Genomic DNA, 21,039 nt, shown 5'->3' with positions numbered 1-21,039 from the left:
TTTCTGCCACGTACTCCATCTCGACCCTCTTTTTTTTCCCATTAAATGCCTCTCCTTGCCGCTCTCATCTCGGGGATGCTGAACCACCCGCCTCCCCTCACCCCGAACTACCCTAGGCCTATAAGCCACCCATCTCCCTCAAGTAAGAGGCAGGGATCCATTAGCGCTAAGGCGAGTTGCGGTTCTGATTGGGCGTGAGAGCTTGTCAATCTCCAAGTTTTTCCAATCAAGGGCCGGGTCCACCTAGCTTTCCGCTCTTCCATTGGCCTGTGTGCGGGGAAGGTGGAGGAAAAGGGTAAACCGAGCTCGCGCGAGAGCAGCGCTGGGTCTTCAGTGCGCAGGTGCGAAGAGTCTGGCTGGGGCCCGGGCCGGGGGCGGGCTAGAAAACGCGTCGTTTGATTTTGGACAGTGACGGAGTTATCTGGGTTCAACCGCTGGGCAGAAGGCGTTTGTCAGGGCCCCGGCCAAGAACGAGGCCCGCCAGATTCCCAATGGTGTCCATGACTTTCAAGCGGAGCCGCAGCGACCGGTTCTACAGCACCCGGTGCTGCGGCTGTTGCCATGTCCGCACCGGGACGATCATCCTGGGGACCTGGTACATGGTAAGAGCTGGCGAGGCGGGAGGGTACGGCGCTGGGGGGAATGCGCCAGGAGCGGGAAGTGGGGGGTGGTCCGAAAGGGAGGATCCACTGGGAGGGGGTGGGGCGGGAAGGCGTGGGGGACCTTTTTAGGGGCCTCTAACTTTGAGGGGGCAGACTTGTGTCCCGGAATCGGAGTGGTGGTAGGTGGGAATAAGGAGATGGTTTTTGGGCGAGAGTAAGAGGAGGAAAGCGGGACTGGGAAAAGTAGGGGGGCTTGGGGGGCGGGATGAGGGTGCTAGGTTTTGGTTTGGGGAGTTCTGGAAATGACCAGGTTTCGGGATCTTTTTGTGTGCTTCCGTGACCTGAAAGAACTCTCCCTTCCCCCAGTGCTTCCTGGAATTTTTTTTTTTTTTCCCCAGCGAAACAATTAGGAATGCACCTTGATAGATGCAGCCTAGTTTTAACATTACTTCTTGCTTGAAGGGAAGGCGACATATCCATTTTTAACGCAGTTGTCTGTGGTTCCTGGACCTTATTTGTTACAGTGTGTTTGTGATGTTACAGTGTGTTTGTGATGTAGGCAGAAAGGCCTCTGTTGTGAGTCTGTAAGTACGCTTGGAGGTAATACCATTTGCCAGGATTTACATACACTCGATTTGCCTTTTCCTAATGCAGTAGATCCCCTCACTCCCCCATCCCGTGCTCATGAGACGCTTTTCATAAAAGACCTATTCCGGTTTTGAGACCTTTGTTGAGGGCTTACTCCGTTTTGGTCACATATGCTGGCATTCCCTGGGGGCCAAGATCTATGTAATTCTATGTCAGAACCAAGTTGACAGTGTTATTGATTGGTGGTTCACTAGTAATACCTTTGTGATTTCTTACCACCATCTCCAGTATCCATATACATTGAATCTAATTTGTGACTTGTAAATATGTGCTTCTGTTTAGGTAGTTTTAGGTTATGATGACTTTACAGAAGATTTGACAAAGTTCTCATATTGCCGACTCGGTCATGTTCGCTAATGACTTTGTGATTTTTTTAGTTTTTGTTTTTGGTTTGGGAGGTTGTGGCATTAGTGATACTGCAGTTTCTGATAACATCTGTGAACTGCGAAAAAGGAAAAGCTTTATCACAGGCATATCTTTTTTTTGCCTTTCTCTGTTCTCATTTCTTCCCAACCCAGAGGTTTGATCGAAATCATCACCATTTGGCAAACACCAGATGAGAATCATCTTCAGTTAGGCAGATACAGTTTCATGCCCCACCCACAGAGGACTATTGGAACTCTACTTTATTCCTAATTGCCATGTTGTTATTTACAGTCTTGCTTCATGAATGCACATTAAAAACAACAAAACTTGAATGTGTAGGCTTATTGGGTTGTTTCTAAGCTTATTTTAATATTTCCATTATTTTTATATTCAGAAACATCATTGCTATAATTATATCACATTTCCCCACGAAGATCGCCCCCCCCCCTTTGTATTTTAACTGATTTGTAAAACTGGACATTGATCAGATCAGGGCAACAGCAGCATTGTATTTCTAACTTTTTATTTCTTCATCTTGCTAAGGGTCTGGGTCTTCAGTTTCTTTTGTTTGTCCTTAGCTCTGCCTTCCCTAAATGAATAATTCAAATCTTTAGGGTCCTCAGGCCTCTTAGTCAACCCTGCTTCCCTCATCCCTAGAAGATGACCTTCCCTCCTACTTAATTGAGAAAGAGCTCAGCAGCCTGGAACTCAACCTGCAAACTTACTCTTCCTGTTTCTTCTCATATCCTTCCCTCCATTCACAGAACAAAGGATTTCTAACTCCTCAAGAAGAAAATAAGCACCATCTCAGTTTCAACCATCCGAATGTAATTGGCTGTATTTCTTTCCAAGGCAGATGTTTTTTTGATGCTATGGGCTCAGCTCATAAAAATTAAGGGAATAGCAAGGAAAATTAGGAGTTATAAACCATGAAACTCAAAATGCAGAGAGAAGAACTTTAGTAAGGGCATTTATTCTCCCAAAATAGGGAACGGGGAGTTGTAAATCTGTTTCCCACTGGAAGGACTTGATGTGAAAACATTTTGCATAGCATCCTTTTTGCGTGCTTTAGTTTTATAAAAAGATGCTGTAGCTGTTCTTTCTTTGCATGGATTTCTCTGGTTAGTAGAATATTATAAGCTGCTTACATCAGTTAATCTGTTTTAAGACATATATTGATTATCTACAGTGTAAATGGCTGTAGTGCACATACAAAAAGAGTAAATCACAGAGACGTGTTATTCGTCTTTTGTGTTCCTATTAGCTGCCACACATGCTCTGAAGTGTTTCTTGTCTTGGCCATGGCATCTGCCATTAAGATACTGATGGTATTGCAAAGAACTTTGGAGCAAAGATACAAAAGTGAAGCTTAACGGTACAGTGTCAAGGGAGAAGGAGAAGGTGATCAGTAATATCAGATTCAAATTACGTTAAGAACTGGAAAAGGCCATTGGTTTTGTGGATTACAGTATTGTAATTGTATTGGTGACTTTAAAAAGTGTGGCTTCAGGATCCTGGCAATACAAAGACACAATATCTGTCTAGTTGGGGAGACATGTAACATTCAGAAAACAAGATCACCAAGACACAAAACGAAGAGGAGTTGTCTGAACAGTGCATTTTTTTGCCAGAAGCTTCTTTACTAAGAGAAATAATATGGGAGTGGGTGGGTGAACTGGAATGTCACTTCCCTCTCCAAGTACCTTGTCGGGATACTCTTCCTCTTCTGTTCCAGGTGGGAGAATATGATTCTCTTTAGATTGCCCTGTGCTGTTTGGAACCTAGGGGTTCAGTCCTCCCTCCTGCCGGATGCAGACACTGTAGCAACGACTTTGTATCTGATATAGTGTCATTGCCTTCTAGAACTGCCTCTACTGGTCGCATGTTAGGCGATTGCACACTGTATAGTAAAGGATTAATTGTATGGTATTAAGTAGTGCAGTAGGACACAGAGACGCCAGAGCCAGTTGAAAGAAGCATGCCTGGCTTAATACCTGGTTTAAGTAATATGAAATTTCAGAATGAGCTCCAGTTTAAACTCTGACGTTCATAAATTGTTTTTTCTATCATTTATTGAAAAATTTGAAGCCATGTGATTTTAAACAACAGTTTCTTATGTGGTATAAGTTCAGATGCTTATTGAACGATTGAAAATGAGCTTAAAAGTCTGCTGCAGGGGTGTCCTCTTTCATGGTTAATGGTGTACTACAAGAAGACATTTTGAGCATTTGTTATAATTTTAGGTCTTGGAAAGATTTAATATATGGCTAATTTTTCATGAGTGTCTTCACCATAAACAGTCTAAAAGGTAGGTAGCTGAGGTAGAAGTGAAGACAGGCTCCCTCAAGCTGTGTTCCTTTCCAATCCTCTCCCCCGACTCCTTTAAATAAGGATAGCTTGTGTATATTTCAAAGTTAGTATCTTTCCTCAAATACCCTTTTTTTTTTTTTGCCTCAGTGCCTTTGAATATGCTCTCCAAAATGCTCTCCCCCCAAGTCACTTTTTAAAAACTTTATTGAGAAAAATCTCAAATTCACAAAAATAATGAAATAGTATAAAAACCTTTCATTTACTTATCATACAGCTTCAACCATTAACAACCATTTTGCCAATTCCAGTTAGTTATTTATTATTTTTTTAATTGGGGTATAGTTGTTTTACAATGTTGTGTTAGTTTCTACTGTACAGTGAAGTGGAGTTCCCTGTGCTATACAGCATGTTCTTATTAGTTATCTATTTTATACACATTAGTGTATATATGTCAATCCCAATCTCCTGATTCATCCCACCCCCAACCCCCCACTTTCCCCACTTGGTGTCCGTATATTTGTTTTCTACACCTGTGTCTCCATTTCTGCCTTGTAGACTGGTTCATCTGTGCCATTTTTCTAGATTCCACATATATGTGTTAATATATAATATTTGTTTTTCTCTTTCTGACTTACTTCACTCTGTATGACAGTCTCTAGGTTCATCCCTGTCTCCACAAATGACCCAATTTCAGTCCTTTTTATGGTTGAGTAATACTCCATTGTATATATGTACCACATCTTCTTTATCCATTTGTCTGTCAGTGGGCGTTTAGGTTGCTTCCATGACCTGGCTATTGTAAATAGTGCTGCAATGAACATTGGGGTGCATGTGTCGTTTTGAATTATAGTTTTCTCAGGGTATATGGCTAGTAGTGGGATTGCTGGGTCATATGGTAATTCTATTTTTAGTTTTTTGAGGAACCTCCATACTGTTCTCCATAGTGGCTGTACCAATTTCCATTCCCACCAACAGTGCAAGAGGGTTCCCTTTTCTCCACACCCTCTCCAGCATTTATTGTTTGTAGATTTTCTGATGATGCCCATTCTAACCAATGTGAGGTGATACCTCATTGTAGTTTTGATTGCATTTCTCTCATAATTAGTGATGTTGAGCATCTTTTCATGTGTCTCTTGCCCATCTGTATGTTTTCTTTGGAGAAATGCCTATTTAGGTCTTCTGCTCCTTTTTGGATTGGGTTTTTTTTTTTTAATATTGAGCTGCATGAGCTGTTTATATATTTTGGAGATTAATCCTTTGTCTGTTGATTCGTTTGCAAATATTTTCTCCCATTCTGAGGGTTGTCTTTTCATCTTGTTTTTAGTTTCCTTTGCTCTGCAAAACCTTCTAAGTTTCATTAGGTCCCATTTGTTTGTTTTTATTTCCGTTACTCTAGGAGGTGGGTCAGAAAAGATCTTGCTGTGATTTATGTCAAAGAGTGTTCTTCCTATGTTTTCCTATACAGTTAGTTTTTTAATAGTTCAGTTGTTTTCTTGATGAAGCTTCCTTGACTCCCAGCCAGAGGGATCTGGTTTCCTCACTGTGTACCTGGAAAAGTTACTGCATACCTCTTGTATGTACTTACTAAATAGTACTAATTACACATTAGTATGATTATCTTTTTAAAAATTTTTACCCCCTACAGCAAGATGTCCTCCTTGAGGGAGGAAGATGGTATGCCTTTCTCTATAAACTGTGTGTTTAATAGTAACTTATTAGAGCATTTGAAGTACTTATTAGACATTTATTAAATGAATTATCTCCTCCAAAAATAGTAGGAATAACTCATTTGTAACTGCACGTAATGGTAAACAACAACTGTATACATACATTTAACTATATATACGTTTAACAACATTTTTAAAGATAGTCCATTTTGGTCTCTATCTGATGACGGCTCTCTGACTTGCTTGAGACCCCATCAGGTTGCCCTAAAACACTGTTCTAATTATAGTCTTCGCAGATATTAGGTTGTGGCAAAATACGCTGTGGGAAAACTAAAGAATAATGATTAAAAAATAAAACAGAAACAAAACCGGTCCTCAAGGGTCTTCTGGGATGGGTGTGGCGATGAAATGAGAAGCAAAGAGGAATTACTCTCCCCAGGCTGAGTGCTTCCAAGGATCTGATACTATTCCTTTGAAACAAGTGAAATCTAACACATCTGGTCTTCAACTGCTGTATGTTTACTTATATAAAGTGTGCACTAGGCTTATAACACAAACCACATTGTTTATCTCACTAAATACAGTACTGCTCCTACATTGGTGTGTCCATTGCCCATGCTGTTGACATATTTGCTGCATTCTATACCTCTCCATATTACTAGGTTTAGAAGTTGACCATTATTTTAATTACATTTTTACTAATTTTCTTTCATGAATGCAGTAAAAGGGAAAAATGAATCAGGAATAAATATTCTGGAATTGTTTGTATATAGTTGCTCTCTTCATAGAAATTTTATATTACAAAACTATAAAGTTTTATGTGTGTTTTGAAAAACGCTACGTGGAACTTAGTAGAAATATCAACTGTAATCAAAAGTAAATAGGATAGGGCCTGCATATGAGCACAGGATAGGTGCTCAGTGATGTATCTTTTAAGGTCACAAGGATGGGTTTTCCAGATTAGTACTTTAAAATGTTAAGTTGGGGTGCTAATGAAATATAGATAATTCAATGAAGATTTGAAAAATTGAGCATTTAATGAAATAGTGCTGAATTTATTTTACCATTTCTTGGTCCTTTTGATTAGACCTATATTTATTTTGTTTAATATTCGGGGGTATGACTCACAGTGAAAAGAAATTTGAAGTGTCACTAATACTAGAAGATAATAATGGGTGAGTCTGTGACTTACCCATGGAAGAGAAGAAAAGAGATTTTTATAAATCCTACATGTGATACAAATATTTAAGAAGGGAAAATTAAACTCCTGAATATTTTTGTTGTGTCATTTCCTTCACTTAGTAATTGAGTTTGCATGTTTTTCTTGACATGAAAGTTTTTCTGTGCAGTGCAGAGCTTTTAAACTATGACCGTATTGTGCTTAGCAAAGAAGAGTTTGGTGAATTGATTTCTAACTCATTTCCATACACAGAATATACAGTGTTTTAGTAGATATATCTGATTGTTCAATAATTAATTCACGTGATTGTATTAACTCATACTCATACACCACATATACTGTCCAAAACCCATTGCAATAAAAATGGGCAAAAAAAAAAAAAGTCAGCCTTCAACTGGAGAGTCACCTTGCAAATATGATTGTCCCTTGTAAGACCTTTCAAGCATTGAAGGATAAAATACCTTGCTTTAGAGCAGTGCAAGAAAAAAGGCACGTTACTGAACATATTTATTTAGAGGGTAAAGTATAAACATTTTATAGCCTTAAATAATGGTTTATTTTGGAAAGATCTCAAAACAAGGGTTGCTTAGGAATGGTTATAAGTAATCCTATAGTGGTAAGAAGAAGGATGCCTAAAAAAGAACCAGATTTGTATCCTAGCTCTTCAGCTCAGTGAACTTAACACAAGTTATTTCACTTTGCTGAACCTTAGTTTACCCATCTGCAAATGGGCGTAAGTAATATATACTTCACAAGATTGTTGTGAGGAATAAGTGAAGTAATATAGATGAATTTATTTATAGTATATAGTCAGAAATATCAATTGATTCTGAATTAGGTATTGTGACATTGTTTATCTTATTTAAAGATAAAACTTGGGCTGCATGTCTTATAGAATGTGAAATGCCTTCAGCTGATAAGCTGTGTTATTCAGGGTGGACAGGAGAGAGCTACATAATAGAGATTGTTTAAAACACTGTTGGTAAAGCTCCCATATCCCTTGAAAGTATCAAATGTTCACAAAGGGAAGGAAGACAGATTCTGTGAACTCTAGATAGGGAAGCCTACTCCAATCCTCAAATCATTAGTGTTGTTTTGATCACTTAAAGGAAGTGGTGCCTCCTGGGATAACTGTACAATTCACTAACAACTAGAGGCCTAGAGAATTTCCTTTTTGAATTGGAGTTACACCCTGGTAGACTAAGAAAATTCACCAGATACCAGTGATGGGATTTCAGCAAGATGTTTGACAAAGTCTCAAGATGTTTCTCTGGACTAGATAAAGACTTTTATTCAGAGGTTGCTGGCTGATGGGAAGAGAACAGCCTCTGTCTGGCGGCTTTGTCATCAGCCCTGTTCTTTTGCTTATGACTTAGTTGGAGATTCTCATTATATGATGATCATATTTTCAAACGCAGGCAGCTGAGAGTAAGTCTATCCGCAGGGTGTCAGAATCTAGATGGAGAAAATCTTGATAGGCAAGAATGTTAATGACATTTGATTGCAAATATATATAAGCGCTTATGCTTGGGCCTCTGAATCCAACTCTACAGGTAGATATAGGTGGTAGCTTAGCAGGATCAAATGTGAAAAACAACTGGGAGTTTTAGGGAGTCACTCATGTGACATTTAAAAGATTTATGCAGCCAGTGCCGTTTCAGGCTGCGTTAATTGAAATTTGTTAGCCCAGGATATGGGAACTGAGATCCAGATGTGTTGTGATCAGGCTGATCTTCTCTCATTTTAATAGTATGTTGAACAAACTGGAATGTGTGTATGGAGGGGAGCAAAGAGGAACTAGTGAGCTAGCTGGAAAATATGCTGGTTAGAAAACTGGTTTAAGTACCTGAGCGTTTATTCTAGAAAAGACAATATTTGGAGGCATATGTTGGCTGCCCTTACGTGTCAGAGGAGTACTTATTTAAAAGGGGTAGCAAATTATCTCAAACTGTAGAATTAAGACCAATAGGTGAAAGTTAAATGGCACAGTCAGAATCTTTTTAAGCATTTGAGTGTAGCTCAAGAGTTTATGTTACCTGTCGCTGGACAGGAGATAACTGTGGAGGGGCTTTAGGCTTATCTGATGGATCATTACATACTTAGCCCATTGAAATTATATTTATCTGATAGATTAACTTCTTCAAATCTGGAAATTCTGAGACTGGGATATGAATAAATATGTGATTCAAATGAACAATTTGTGATGATCTCTCATTTTTCATTGTTGTGCCTTCTTATTCTGTTATATTGACACAGGATCAGTCAAACATCTTTTCTCTGAAATGATTAAGTTTGTACTTTCACTTTATGAAATATTTACTTTAAAGTATTCTTTTTTTGCGTTACGCGGGCCTCTCACTGTTGTGGCCTCTCCCATTGCGGAGCACAGGCTCCGGACGTGCAGGCTCAGCGGCCATGGCTCACGGGCCCAGCCGCTCCGCGGGCGTGTGGGATCTTCCCGGACCGGGGCACGAACCCGTGTCCCCTGCATCGGCAGGCGGACTCCCAACCACTGCGCCACCAGGGAAGCCCCCAACTTTAAAGTATTCTTAAAATGGTATTGTGTATTTTGTCCCACAGGTAGTCCCCTTTTTGTGTCTCTGTTACTTCAGGGAAAACAGTGTTAAATAGGGGAAGACATCTAAAGATTGTGCTGAGGACTGCTCACTCCCTGGCTAGTAGTATAATTGGTAAAATGTTATCTTTCACAGGTGGTCAACCTGTTGATGGCAATTTTGCTGACTGTGGAAGTAACACATCCAAACTCAATGCCCGCTGTCAACATTCAGTATGAAGTCATTGGCAATTACTATTCGTCCGAGAGAATGGCTGGTATGTTTTTAGTTGAAAATATCTCCTGCTGATTACACACATACAGTTAACTTGGAGGAGGATTGATTAAATTATGTTTTTTGTTATACTTGCTGAGGCACAAAATGTTTTTGTAGGTTTTTAAAAAATTATAATTGAGCATTTGTAGCCAGAAAATGTAATAGACTGCTAGAAGATTTTTGAGAAATGTGTATTGTATACATTTGGGTGCTGTGGAGAGAGGAGGGGAGAAGGAATTACAAAAAAGACTGAGCCTTTGAGGGTTAGCTGACAAGTTGTAGTAGAGGATGGATTTGCTCATGGAGCAAAAATCTTACAGTAAAGTATAAAATGTGAATTATTTGAATATTTGGTGGTATCTTTTGCCCAGGGCCTCAATTCTTAATATATTTTTATTGTTTAGATGAAGATTTGACATTGGTGTTAAAAATAGAGTACTCCTAGAACATTCATGGAATGAATGTTCATGGAAATTACCTTTTTAAACCTATTTATTCCCTGATAGCAGTATTTTTCATTATTTATCTTTCTCTAACATACAGGTTTAATTTTATATTAAAATTATGTTAAACATTTAATATCTGAACAGAAAATTATGCTTCAGACTTTTTAGTGTGAACAATTTCTTCTTCAGAAAAATTTCATTTCAAAAAAACGTTCCCAGTTCACATGTGTGTTGTATTTATATTGTAGGCTCTTTTTAGATTAGCTTTTATCATAAAGTTCTGTACTTCTGTACATTATGATCTTCTCTGATCCATTAATGAAGTTTTTAAAAAAAAATTTGGTTGTTAATTCAAATGATTCATTGTCCTCAGGGCTAACCTATTTTAGGGGCCAAGTAGAGTTTTCTGGCCATCTGTTATACATTGTAGTATGATAACACTAACAGTTGTTCATACTGTGTTTTTAAAGTGTTTTTTTTTTTTTTAATGAGTTTCCTGATTGTATTTCCAAATACAGTATATATAATCCTTTAATTTTGTTGTCAAATTGATAGCAGAAATACCAAGAACATACAGAAACATACTTTCTGGCATTTGATTTTTTTTCTTCTGAGTAATCTGTTTGTATTTAAAAGCCAGAATAGAACAATAAATAAAACTTCAGCTTCCAGTGACGGTTTTTTGGCATTTATACAATTTTACTTTAGGCTGTAAAATTTTACTGAACCTGCTAATGTCAGCGTTTTCCCTTGTCATGTGTGTTTCTCTTAAAATTGAGGTGTAGAAAAAGATTTATGGTTATTGAGATTCTCGTAGGTCTGTACAACTGACTCTTGTTAGAGCTGCAGGAAGAAGTCACAGATTCATTGCATGTTGCGTGAGTGTTGTCGCTGCTATAGAGAAAATCAGATCTATTCATTATCATATGTTTGTTGATTATATTCTACCGAAGCCCTGTTATTGAGCAAATATAAAAAAAAATACATAGTTCTTGGTCATATGGTAGTTGGTGTTTCTTTGGAAGGTAAGATTTTACTTTCCTACAGACCCAGTATTGCAAAGGTAAGTTAATTTCTAATCATTGGCCTGATAACTGATTTTTTGAAATGAGGTTTGTGATTAGTTATTTTTAATCAGCCAAATAGGATGTGACACTCAGTTTATAGGAAATACTTCTGCAGCATATGCAGGCTGTTTTTCAAATATGAATTTATCCTTATTTATACTCACTTCGGAGATGGGTGGACACTTGGGGCCTCCGAAGGAGGTGCTGAATGTAGTGGTGGCGGGAACCTGAGGTTCTTCTCTGGCATCTAGCCTCTCATATTTTGTTTGCCTTATTGATTCACACATACTGGAGTGTCCCTTGTTCCAGGCATGAAATGTGTTTCCCGCCCACCACCCCATCTCTCCTGTTTTGCTTTTTGTTGCTCCAGCGAAAGACCTTGAACTTCACTTTAATTATTCCGATACTTGAAGAAGTCAAAATCCACTCCTAGTCTTCCAGTAACAGATTTTTGAAAGCTGATTGTTTGAATGATAAATTTTGCTTTCAAGTTTGTTTATATTTGAATTCTTCCCTTTGAGTGCCATTTTGCGTGCTGCAGCAGGGAGGTTCTTTATGTCCTTAACGTTTAGCTATCCTGTGTCCTCTAGGAAAATTTAAAGAGGGCTATTTTTAGTTTAGTGCCAGATATTGAAGCTGTGTGCATTGCCAAGTGACAAGATGATACATAACGTTTATCCAGTAGTGTGAACATTCAGCAGTTAGTCTAATCATTCATCATTATTAGTGCCTTTCAGGTTCTTAACTAGCCAGAGTCAGAGAATCAGCTTTAGATTTGTGCTGAGAAGCTCATCAAGTCAAGTGTGGGGGCTCTTTTGGTTTGTTTTTGTTTTGTTTGAGATTACATGAGTGCTTTGTGAGAAAATGTAGTGAACATGGATTAATGTCGAGAAAGGCAGCAATCTGAGGAAGGGTTGAGGAACAAAGAAGAAAATAGACCAGGATGTAGCAGAGAAGCCATGGTTGAAGGGATGCGGAGCAGGGATTTTGGGTGTTGAAATGGGGGTGGGGGATTAAGGGAGAACCTTGAATTTCAGACTGTGTATTTTATCTAAGGCAGTTGGGGGAATCTGTATAACTCTGTGTTTAATACATCTGTCTCTTAAGCAAATACCAGCCTTTTGCTCCAGTCAAACCCTGCTTATCTCACAAGACCCAACTTGTACCATTTCTTTCATATTTTTTCCCTGATTCTACAGGCAAAACTAATCGTTTCTGCTTCTGTTGTAGCACTTGCCACACTGAATTATAATTATCTATTTCACATCTTCAGAAGTTAGACTCTGAGCAGAGATCTGTCGCTGGCAGAGTACCTGCTTCATGTGCCATCCTAAATAAGTGGCAGTGAGTTGTGGCCGTTTAACAAACAAGAAAAAGGCACGGATTTCTCAAACTTCATTACTTAATAACATTATTTTGTCATAAAGAGTTTTATTCTTTTTGTTATATAAGTAGCTTAATTAGATTCTTCTTTTTGTTTTCTTAGATAATGCCTGTGTTCTTTTTGCCGTCTCTGTTCTTATGTTTATCATCAGTTCAATGCTGGTATACGGAGCAATTTCTGTAAGTATTCTAGGATTTTAACTTTTTTTTTTTTGCTGTTTATTTATTTTTTATATTTTCTTTAATTTTTTTAAAAAATTATTTTGTATTGTTTTTTACATCTTTATTGGAGTATAATTGCTTTACAATGGTGTGTTAGTTTCTGCTTTATAACAAAGTGAATCAGTTATACATATACATATGTTCCCATATCTCTTACCTCTTGCGTCTCCCTCCCTCCCTCCCACCCTCCCTAACCCACCCCTCTAGGTGGTCACAAAGCACCGAGTTGATCTCCCTGTGCTATGCGGCTTCTTCCCACTAGCTATCTATTTTACATTTGGTAGTGTACATATGTCCATGCCACTCTCTTGCTTTGTCACAGCTCACCCTTCCCCCTCCCCATAACCTCAAGTCCATTCTCTAGTAGGTCTGTCTTTATTCCTGTCTTACCCCTAGGTTCTTCAAGACATTTTTTTTCTTAAATTCCATATATATGTTTTAGCATACAGTACTAGACTTTCTCTTTCTGACTTACTTCACTCTGTATGACAGACTCTAGGTCTATCCACCTCATTACAAATAGCTCAATTTCGTTTCTTTTTATGGCTGAGTAATATTCCATTGTATATATGTGCCACATCTTCTTTTTTTTTTTAACATCTTTGTTGGAGTATAATTGCTTTACAATGGTGTGTTAGTTCTGAGTTTTACTGAATGGTACCCAGTCATTGCATATACGTGATGTGATGTTGTGGTTGCTGTTTCTTTCCTTCAGTATCAAGTGGGTTGGCTGATTCCGTTCTTCTGTTACCGGCTTTTTGACTTCGTTCTCAGCTGCCTGGTTGCTATCAGTTCTCTCACTTACTTGCCAAGAATCAAAGAATATCTGGATCAGTTAGTAAGTGTGTATGCTAATTAAACTTTTTTTTTCATTCATTGAAATTCAGAGTCAGCTTTTGGGCACTATTTTTATTTTAACCTCTCCTGTTTCTTTTTTAAAATGTTTTAAAGCAATTATCATTACTACTCTTAATGACCATGTTGAAACCAAAAAGATGAAAGTAGAATATCTTCTTGCCATACCACGTGGACAATCCAATATTAAAAGTCCCTAAAGATGGATATCATAGAACTTCAGGAGTCGTTCACCTTTTGTTTTGGGTATATGAAAAAAGTTGACTGTATTTGGCACTTATTGGAGTTGTAGCTTTCTGTCTTTGCAAGCATCTGTAGCAAATATTTGATGCCTTCTATAGCCTTCACTCTATTCTAGGCAAACTGTTAGTGAATGGTATAAATAGAAACAAAACTGCCTTCTCTTCGAGGAGCAAAGCATGTATTTGGGGAGTCAAGACATGAAGATCTCATTTGTGATAATAAGCTAGGGCTGTCCCATGACAGCAGTAAATGAGCATAAGTTAATGACATGGGATGGAGAGGCAGGGAACACTGTGGGCTGAAGTAAGGTCTGGATGGAGGTGTAGGATCCAGATGAATGGAAGTTTATTTAACACGTGCTGTCTTTTGGGGAATTTTCTTGAAACCCACTTCAGATAGTCCAAATTTATTATTCATTCATTCAAAAAACATTCGTTGATGGCTTCCTGTGTGCAAGGCACTCTGCTCAGTCCTAGGGCTACATCAGTTAAAACTTACTTTCTAGTGAAAGAATTGGGAAGTTGACGGTTATTGAATTAAAATTGTGATAAAAACAGTGAAGTAAAAGTGTCGGTTGCTTTGTGAGTGGGTATCACACAGATACCACACCTGGGGTGGGAAGTGAACTTTGAATTGCACTCAAGAGTCTGAGTAGGACTTGAGATAGGAAAAGTACAGAAGAAAGTTCCAGGTAAAAGAGATGCAGGAAGGAACGTGGCATAGTCAGGGAACTCAGAGGTGACCGCGGTGACCCGGCAGACGTGGTGGGAGCAGCCTGTGATGGGGCTGGAGAGAGGTGGCCCGGGGCAGGGCCTGCTGGCCTGGTCAGCAGCTTCCTGAGCATAGTTCTCCCTGATCACGTAGTCCTTGGCTGAAAATTTGCAAGGCTTCTGAATAAAATTTATAGCGTCCCCCCTGGAGCTGGTCCCATTGAGTTTTTGTCCTTTTCTTATTTATAGATGAAGGCTTAAAGAACACTTTTGTTCCAAGGAGACACTTCGTAGCTAGGGTTTGGGGTTGGTGTGTGGATACGATTTCTTCTGGTCCTTGGGATTTCTGTGTGCTTTTTTTATGAAAATGTAAAATTATTTGGGCCTTTTTGTTGATGTTTCCATTAAAAAGTTAGAAGTTTTAAAAGATTAAATGAACTTTATAGAAGAACATCAAAAGGAATTTACTCTTCCTTTGGCAGAACCCCAGTGGTTTCTCTGTTCTGTTATTCACTTGGTATCCCAGACTGGAAGATGCTTTCTCTGTTGGCCAGCTTGTAAATCCTAAATTAGTTTGTAATGCCTTTCTCCCTGAACCTAGCTCATTGCCTTGCACACAGTAAATGCTAAAGAAATATTTGAGTGAATACAGCTGATCTGGGCTTCCCTGGTGGCACAGTGGTTGAGAATCTGCCTGCCAATGCAGGGGACACGGGTTCGAGCCCTGGTCTGGGAAGATCCCACATGCCGCGGAGCAACTAGGCCCGTGAGCCACAACTACTGAGCCTGCGCGTCTGGAGCCTGTGCTCCGCAACAAGAGAAGCCGCGACAGTGAGAGGCCCGCGCACCGCGGTGAAGAGTGGCCCCCACTCGCCACAACTAGAGAAAGCCCTCGCACAGAAATGAAGACCCAACACAGCCAAAAATAAATAAATAAATTAAAAAAAAAATACAGCTGATCTTTCTCAGAACATTTTATGTGTCCAGTAAATAGTATAAGCTTGCCTGGCTTCATAACCAGGGACGTGCCTTCTTTTGGCCCCTTTCTGATGAGCATTGAGACTGACAATTGGCCTTTCTTTTTTTTTTGGCCACGCCGTGAGGCTTGTGGGATCTTAGTTCTCTGACCAGGAATGGAACCCCGGCTACCGCAGTGGAAGCACGGAGTTCTAACCATTGGACCACCAGGGAATTGCTGACACTTGGCTTTTAAAAAATCATTTTCCCCATGTAGGACTGAATGGCCCATGAAACTTAGGTAAATCTCAGCACCTTCTGACTTAGTGACCCAGGGACAAATCTGGGGTCATGTACAGGAGACAGTGTGTTCCCAAAGGCCAGGAAGATGTAAAATGAGCTCAGTGTAGACTCTTAGGAGTATTCTGAGTGTTCAGACATATATTTTAAGTGATCAGTAGCGTGCATTAGTGATGCTGAGGCTTAAAAAGCACTTTGAGTTAAATTCTGTTTATAAATTTTTATTAGAATATCAGTTCTGATTTGGGTGCCTTTTGTATTCTTAAGATGCTTTCTAGGTTATCACAAAATACAGGTGCCATGGCTGAATTATAAGCGTGTGTGTATATGTTTAATTAATAAACTTTAGTTTTAGAGCAGTTTTAGGTTCATAGAAAAATTGAACAGAAAGTACAGAGTTCCCATATACCCCCTCCTGCCCACCCAGCCTCCCTCACAGTCCATATTCTGAGCCACAGTGGATATTTGTTCCAGTTGATGCACCTGCACTGATACATCATTATCACTCAAAGTCCGTGGTTTACATTAGAGGTCACTTTTGGTGTTGTGCATTCTGGGGATTTGGACAAGTGTGTAATGACATGTACTCACCATTGTGATATCATAACAGAATAGTTTCCCTGCTCTAAAAATCCTTTCTGCTCTGCCTATTCATCCCCCACCCCCCCCCTTTTTTTTTTACAGCCTGATTTTCCCTATAAAGATGACCTCCTGGCTTTGGACTCCAGCTGCCTCCTGTTCATTGTTCTTGTATTCTTTGCCTTGTTCATCATTTTTAAGGTGAGTTGCTCACTAAATATTTGGGGGGCCATTTGGACTGTGACACTGTCCATCTAAACCTTCTTGTTGCTGTGTCTCCTTACAGTTCTCCTATTCTGATGTAGTGGTAGAGACAGCTTCCAGGGAACGTCCTCCCTCTTGTTTCCAGGCAGTGGTTGGAAGCGCCAGGATTCTTCCTAAGGAACATCATTGTGTTTTTGGATGTGGTTCATGATTTGGATTGAAAATCTGTTAAAATTCCAAAGGTTCAGAAATAGAATTTCTTCTGCAGCACAATGGTTGTCACACTTGAATTGGAATCCCAAACTCTGGTTTCTCTGTAAACAGTGGTAATAAAACCTGTGACATTTAAGTGAGGGCAGGTAGGGAAAGCACCTGGCCTGTGCTAGGTCCAAGTGGATGCCGGTTTCCTTCTCCGTGGAGAAAAGTGGGGAGAACATTATAAGTCACCTTCATTTTAGAGCAGGTGGTCTATTGAGTTTCGAGCATATGTAAATTTTGTTTGTATTCTTTTAGGCTTATCTAATCAACTGTGTTTGGAACTGTTATAAATATATCAACAACAGAAACATGCCAGAGATTGCTGTGTACCCTGCCTTTGAAGCACCTCCACAGGTGAATGATCCTTTACAGTATTAAATCTTCACTAGCCTTTATCAGTTATTCCAAAGAGAAGACCCTGGATCTTGACTTTCTCTTCAATGCCATAACTGTGGTTTAGGGATAATTCTAAACTTGTGGATAGCTTGTATCTACAAGTTTCAGCCTTTCCCACTTGGAATCCTGGGTACATGGGCTAGAGGCACCCTGCACTGCTCATCTCATTCTGTTTGGCCAATAGGTTTGATTCGTAATCGGTCTCCAAGTGTTACATTTTGAGGGGGAGATCAGACAGGGAACCGCAGTGTGGGCGAGCCAGGCTCTTGGCTTCTGGAACTTCTAAGGATAGGGTCCCATCAGCTGAAGCTTGTGTTGCTTTCCGAAAACATGATCCAGAGGGGAAGCTGATTTTCCTGTGGGGAGATGAATGCAGTGGATTCCGTGAGTCTGTTGGGAGGCCTACCTCTCAGGCCCTCTAGTTGCTGCTGTACTGTTTTCCCAGGTTTCCAGCATGTAGAGTATATGTGACCCATGTAGGGCCAGCCTGTCACATTGGAGTCACTTAGATTAAAAATGCCACTCTTCTACACAGATGTGCCCTTTACCTTAGAGCAGAAGACACAAGTACTTGATCCTTTGCCTACAGATTCTGATGAAATACAGCCTCATAGTGGAGCGTTCCTTTAGCATGGTTCAGCGAGACCCTTCACCGAGATCCTAAGTTCCTGAGGTGTACTTGGCACTGCTGCTTTATCAGTCACAGTGGAGCGAGGGGAGGGTGGCGGCACATACCGCCTGTCAAGGCGTCCTTGTGGCCTCAGGGTCAGTTCAGAAGCAAAATTTTGTCTGCCTTCCGTCCTTCCATCACCCATCTCTAGTGATCTTGGATCAGACATCTCACCTGTGTGTAAAAGCTCCAGGTTATTAGTCATCTCTACTCTCAGGAGCTATAATTGACCCTCAGACAACATGGGTTTGAACTGCGAGGATCCACTAATATGTAGATGTTTTTCAGTAGTAAATACTACAGTACTATACAGTCTGCATTGAATCTGCAGATGTGGCACTGCAGATACGGAGGGCCATCTATAAGTTATATGTGGATTTTCAACTGTGCAGAGTGTCGGTGCCCCTAATGCCCACATTGCTCAAGGGTCAGGTGTACTCAAGGGTGAAGTGTACTTAGCTAATGGTTTCTTCAGCTCTTCCGTAGGTTTATATACCCCTATTAAAGGTATTAATTCTGAAAGCTGAATTATTCAGATAGAATTTTAAAGGAGAATTAAGTCTAATATAATTTTTTGTCCTTCTTCAGTATGTTTTGCCAACCTATGAAATGGCAGTGAAGATGCCTGAGAAGGAACCACCACCTCCTTACATACCTGCCTGAAGAAATTCTGCCTTTGTCAATAAACCCTATACCAGCTTTTTGTCTTGTTTATTTTACAAAATGCTGCAACACAGGGCTCTTCAAACTTGTTGGATATAAAGTACATTTTCCTTTGTTTAAACACTAACAAGCTTTTTGGATAGCTATTAAAAGTCAGATTTTTTTGTTGTTAAGTGTATTACATTTTAATAGTTTTTGAAGACAATCTAGGTTAAGCAAGAGCAAAGTGCCATTGTTTGCCTTTGATTGGGGGGTGGGTGGGAAGCGGGCATTCTCTACACATATTCTTTTTTAACTGCACTTTCTTTATATAATAGTTTGCATTTTGGTTATTTGCTGCCCTGGATACTTCCAGGAAGAATGAATGAAATATTCAGGGTGAGCGAGTTCGGTATAAGATCTGAGATTTTCAGCTCTGAAAACAGGAAAAATATATAACATTTTAACTTGACTGTGGAAGATGATGGTTGCATGTTTCTAATTTTGTATGTGTTTCCATCTTTGTGATAAGATGCTTTAATAAATCTCTGAAATATTTATTGTTTTTTTTTTTAAATCTGTTATGCTTTTTTGATAGGTGAAACCCAACATTTTCTATTACAATAAACTCAGACTGCCAGGGTTTTTTAATACTTTGAGAATAGCATAGCCAAGCTCGGTGGACCCCACTGGGCCTGTTCCTGTCCCTGGAGTGGATGTGTGGACCATCACAGCTTCTGATCACTACTTCATTCGAAGCAGGTTTGTCTTCTGGGAAAGGACACAGGCCTTACACTTTTTAACTGGAGAACAGTCATAATATATTAATCCCAATTATTTCCACCAAGGAAGGGGAAAATGTTGTTATAGTTAAGGGATCATTTTCCATCAGAGGGAAATCTGTTGTCACGTAACAGTTAAATATCCCAGTAAATATACCCAAACTGTTTGCCTTTAAAAGTTCATTTTTTTCCTTCTGCTAGTGCTAGAGAAAAACTAGGTTACTTAGTATATTTGATTCTGAAATTCAGATAGAGGTAACACTGAAAGATAAATGCTTAGTCCTGTTTTTTAAAATAAGCAACTTCACCATGAGTAGCTCATACATTTCACCATTCTGACTCATAAGTTTGATACTCTCTTCGCATTCCCACAAAAATGTCTCGTGAGATGCTGATGCCCTCCTAAATCACAAAGTTCTGTTATCCTTTCTAACTTCATTTTTTTTTAATCATTCAGTGTTACCAACTACCTAACCTTCAAAGTCACTCTTCTCTTGGCCTTCAAAATATTGTATTGAGGTTTGCCTATCTTTTTAATTACTCAGTTTCCTTCTCTAGCTATCTTCACCCACATTTACACTTGTCCATGCCACTCTGTATTGTGGTTTTGGCTATCTTGCTTCACTTTCTCAACTTTTACTTAACACTGTGTAGCTGCAAAAGCTCTGTAAAGTTCCAAGTGTTTCTGAGATCTGTCAGCTCAAGGGTCCCATGAGGCCCTTGTTCCCAAAATTGAGCTCACCAGAATATACATTCTCTCTGGCATCCTCTATTGGGTTCAATACCCAATTCTCACTTCTATTTAATCTTGAGCAAAAGTTTAATGCAATTCAATAAGTTTTGAGCATGTACTTTGTTCCAGGTTCAAGAAATGTAGGGATGGGCAAAATGTAAAAAAAAAAAAATTCCCCTGGTCTTACTTTAGTGGGGAGAAGCAGATGATTTAAAATAACCTGTATAGTAAGTTAGTGATAGAGCTATGGAGAAAAAAAAAAGAAACAAGGAAAGGTGGGGTGGGGGGAGAGTGCAGTTTTAAACGGTGTCAGGAAAGGCCACACTTTGAAGGTGACATGTGAGTAAGACCTGGAGAATGAGGAAGGAAGAATATCCCAGGCCAAGGGACCTGCAGGAGCACCCAGGTATGTTCAAAAAGTAGCTTGGTGAGTGGAGAGGGAGGAGAGTGGGGAATGATGGGAGACAGTGCAGAGAGGTTTTGAATTGGCCATTGCAGGTCATTATGATGACTGTCTTTATTTATTCATTTTTGTGTTGGGTCTTCGTTGCTGTGCACGGGCTTTCTCTAGTTTCTGTGAGCGGGGGCTACCCTTCGTTGCGGTGTGCGGGCTTCTCATCGCAGTGGCTTCTCGTTGCGGAGCACGGGCTCTAGGTGTGCAGGCTCAGTGGTTGTGGCTCGCGGGCTCTAGAGCGCAGGCTCAGGAGCTGTGATGAACGGGTTTAGTTGCTCCACGGCATGTGGGATCTTCCCGTACCAGGGCTGGAACCCGTGTCCCCTGCATTGGCAGGTGGATTTTTAACCACTGCGGCACCAGGGAAGTCCCTGATGACTGTCTTTTAGTGGACAGGAAGCTATGGGTTTCAAACAGATGAGAGTCCTGAAATGAATTATACAGCTTCTTGGAGTCTCTCATCTGGAAAAGGACTCATAACTCACAGAGTTGTAAATAAATGCTGTAATTCATGTACCTACCCTAGTACAGTGC

At 39.8% G+C, this 21,039-nt stretch overlaps 1 protein-coding gene across 1 annotated transcript; it reads left to right on the top strand.

Moving 5' to 3' along the window:
- The first annotated feature begins 255 nt into the window (after positions 1-255).
- Positions 256-19,088, top strand: LAPTM4A (lysosomal protein transmembrane 4 alpha). Its single transcript, XM_082851843.1, has 7 exons — positions 256-602; positions 9,485-9,605; positions 12,604-12,680; positions 13,438-13,560; positions 16,472-16,567; positions 17,084-17,182; positions 18,483-19,088. The coding sequence occupies exons 1-7, from the start codon at positions 492-494 to the stop codon at positions 18,555-18,557; spliced, it is 702 nt and encodes a 233-aa protein (XP_082707969.1). The 5' UTR covers positions 256-491; the 3' UTR covers positions 18,558-19,088.
- Positions 19,089-21,039: the final 1,951 nt, after the last annotated feature.

This window comes from Leucopleurus acutus, assembly GCF_964270905.1.
Source record: "Leucopleurus acutus genome assembly, chromosome: 12".
In the NCBI taxonomy this organism is placed as follows: Eukaryota; Metazoa; Chordata; class Mammalia; order Artiodactyla; family Delphinidae; genus Leucopleurus; species Leucopleurus acutus.
This window is presented reverse-complemented; position numbering and strand designations above follow the sequence as displayed.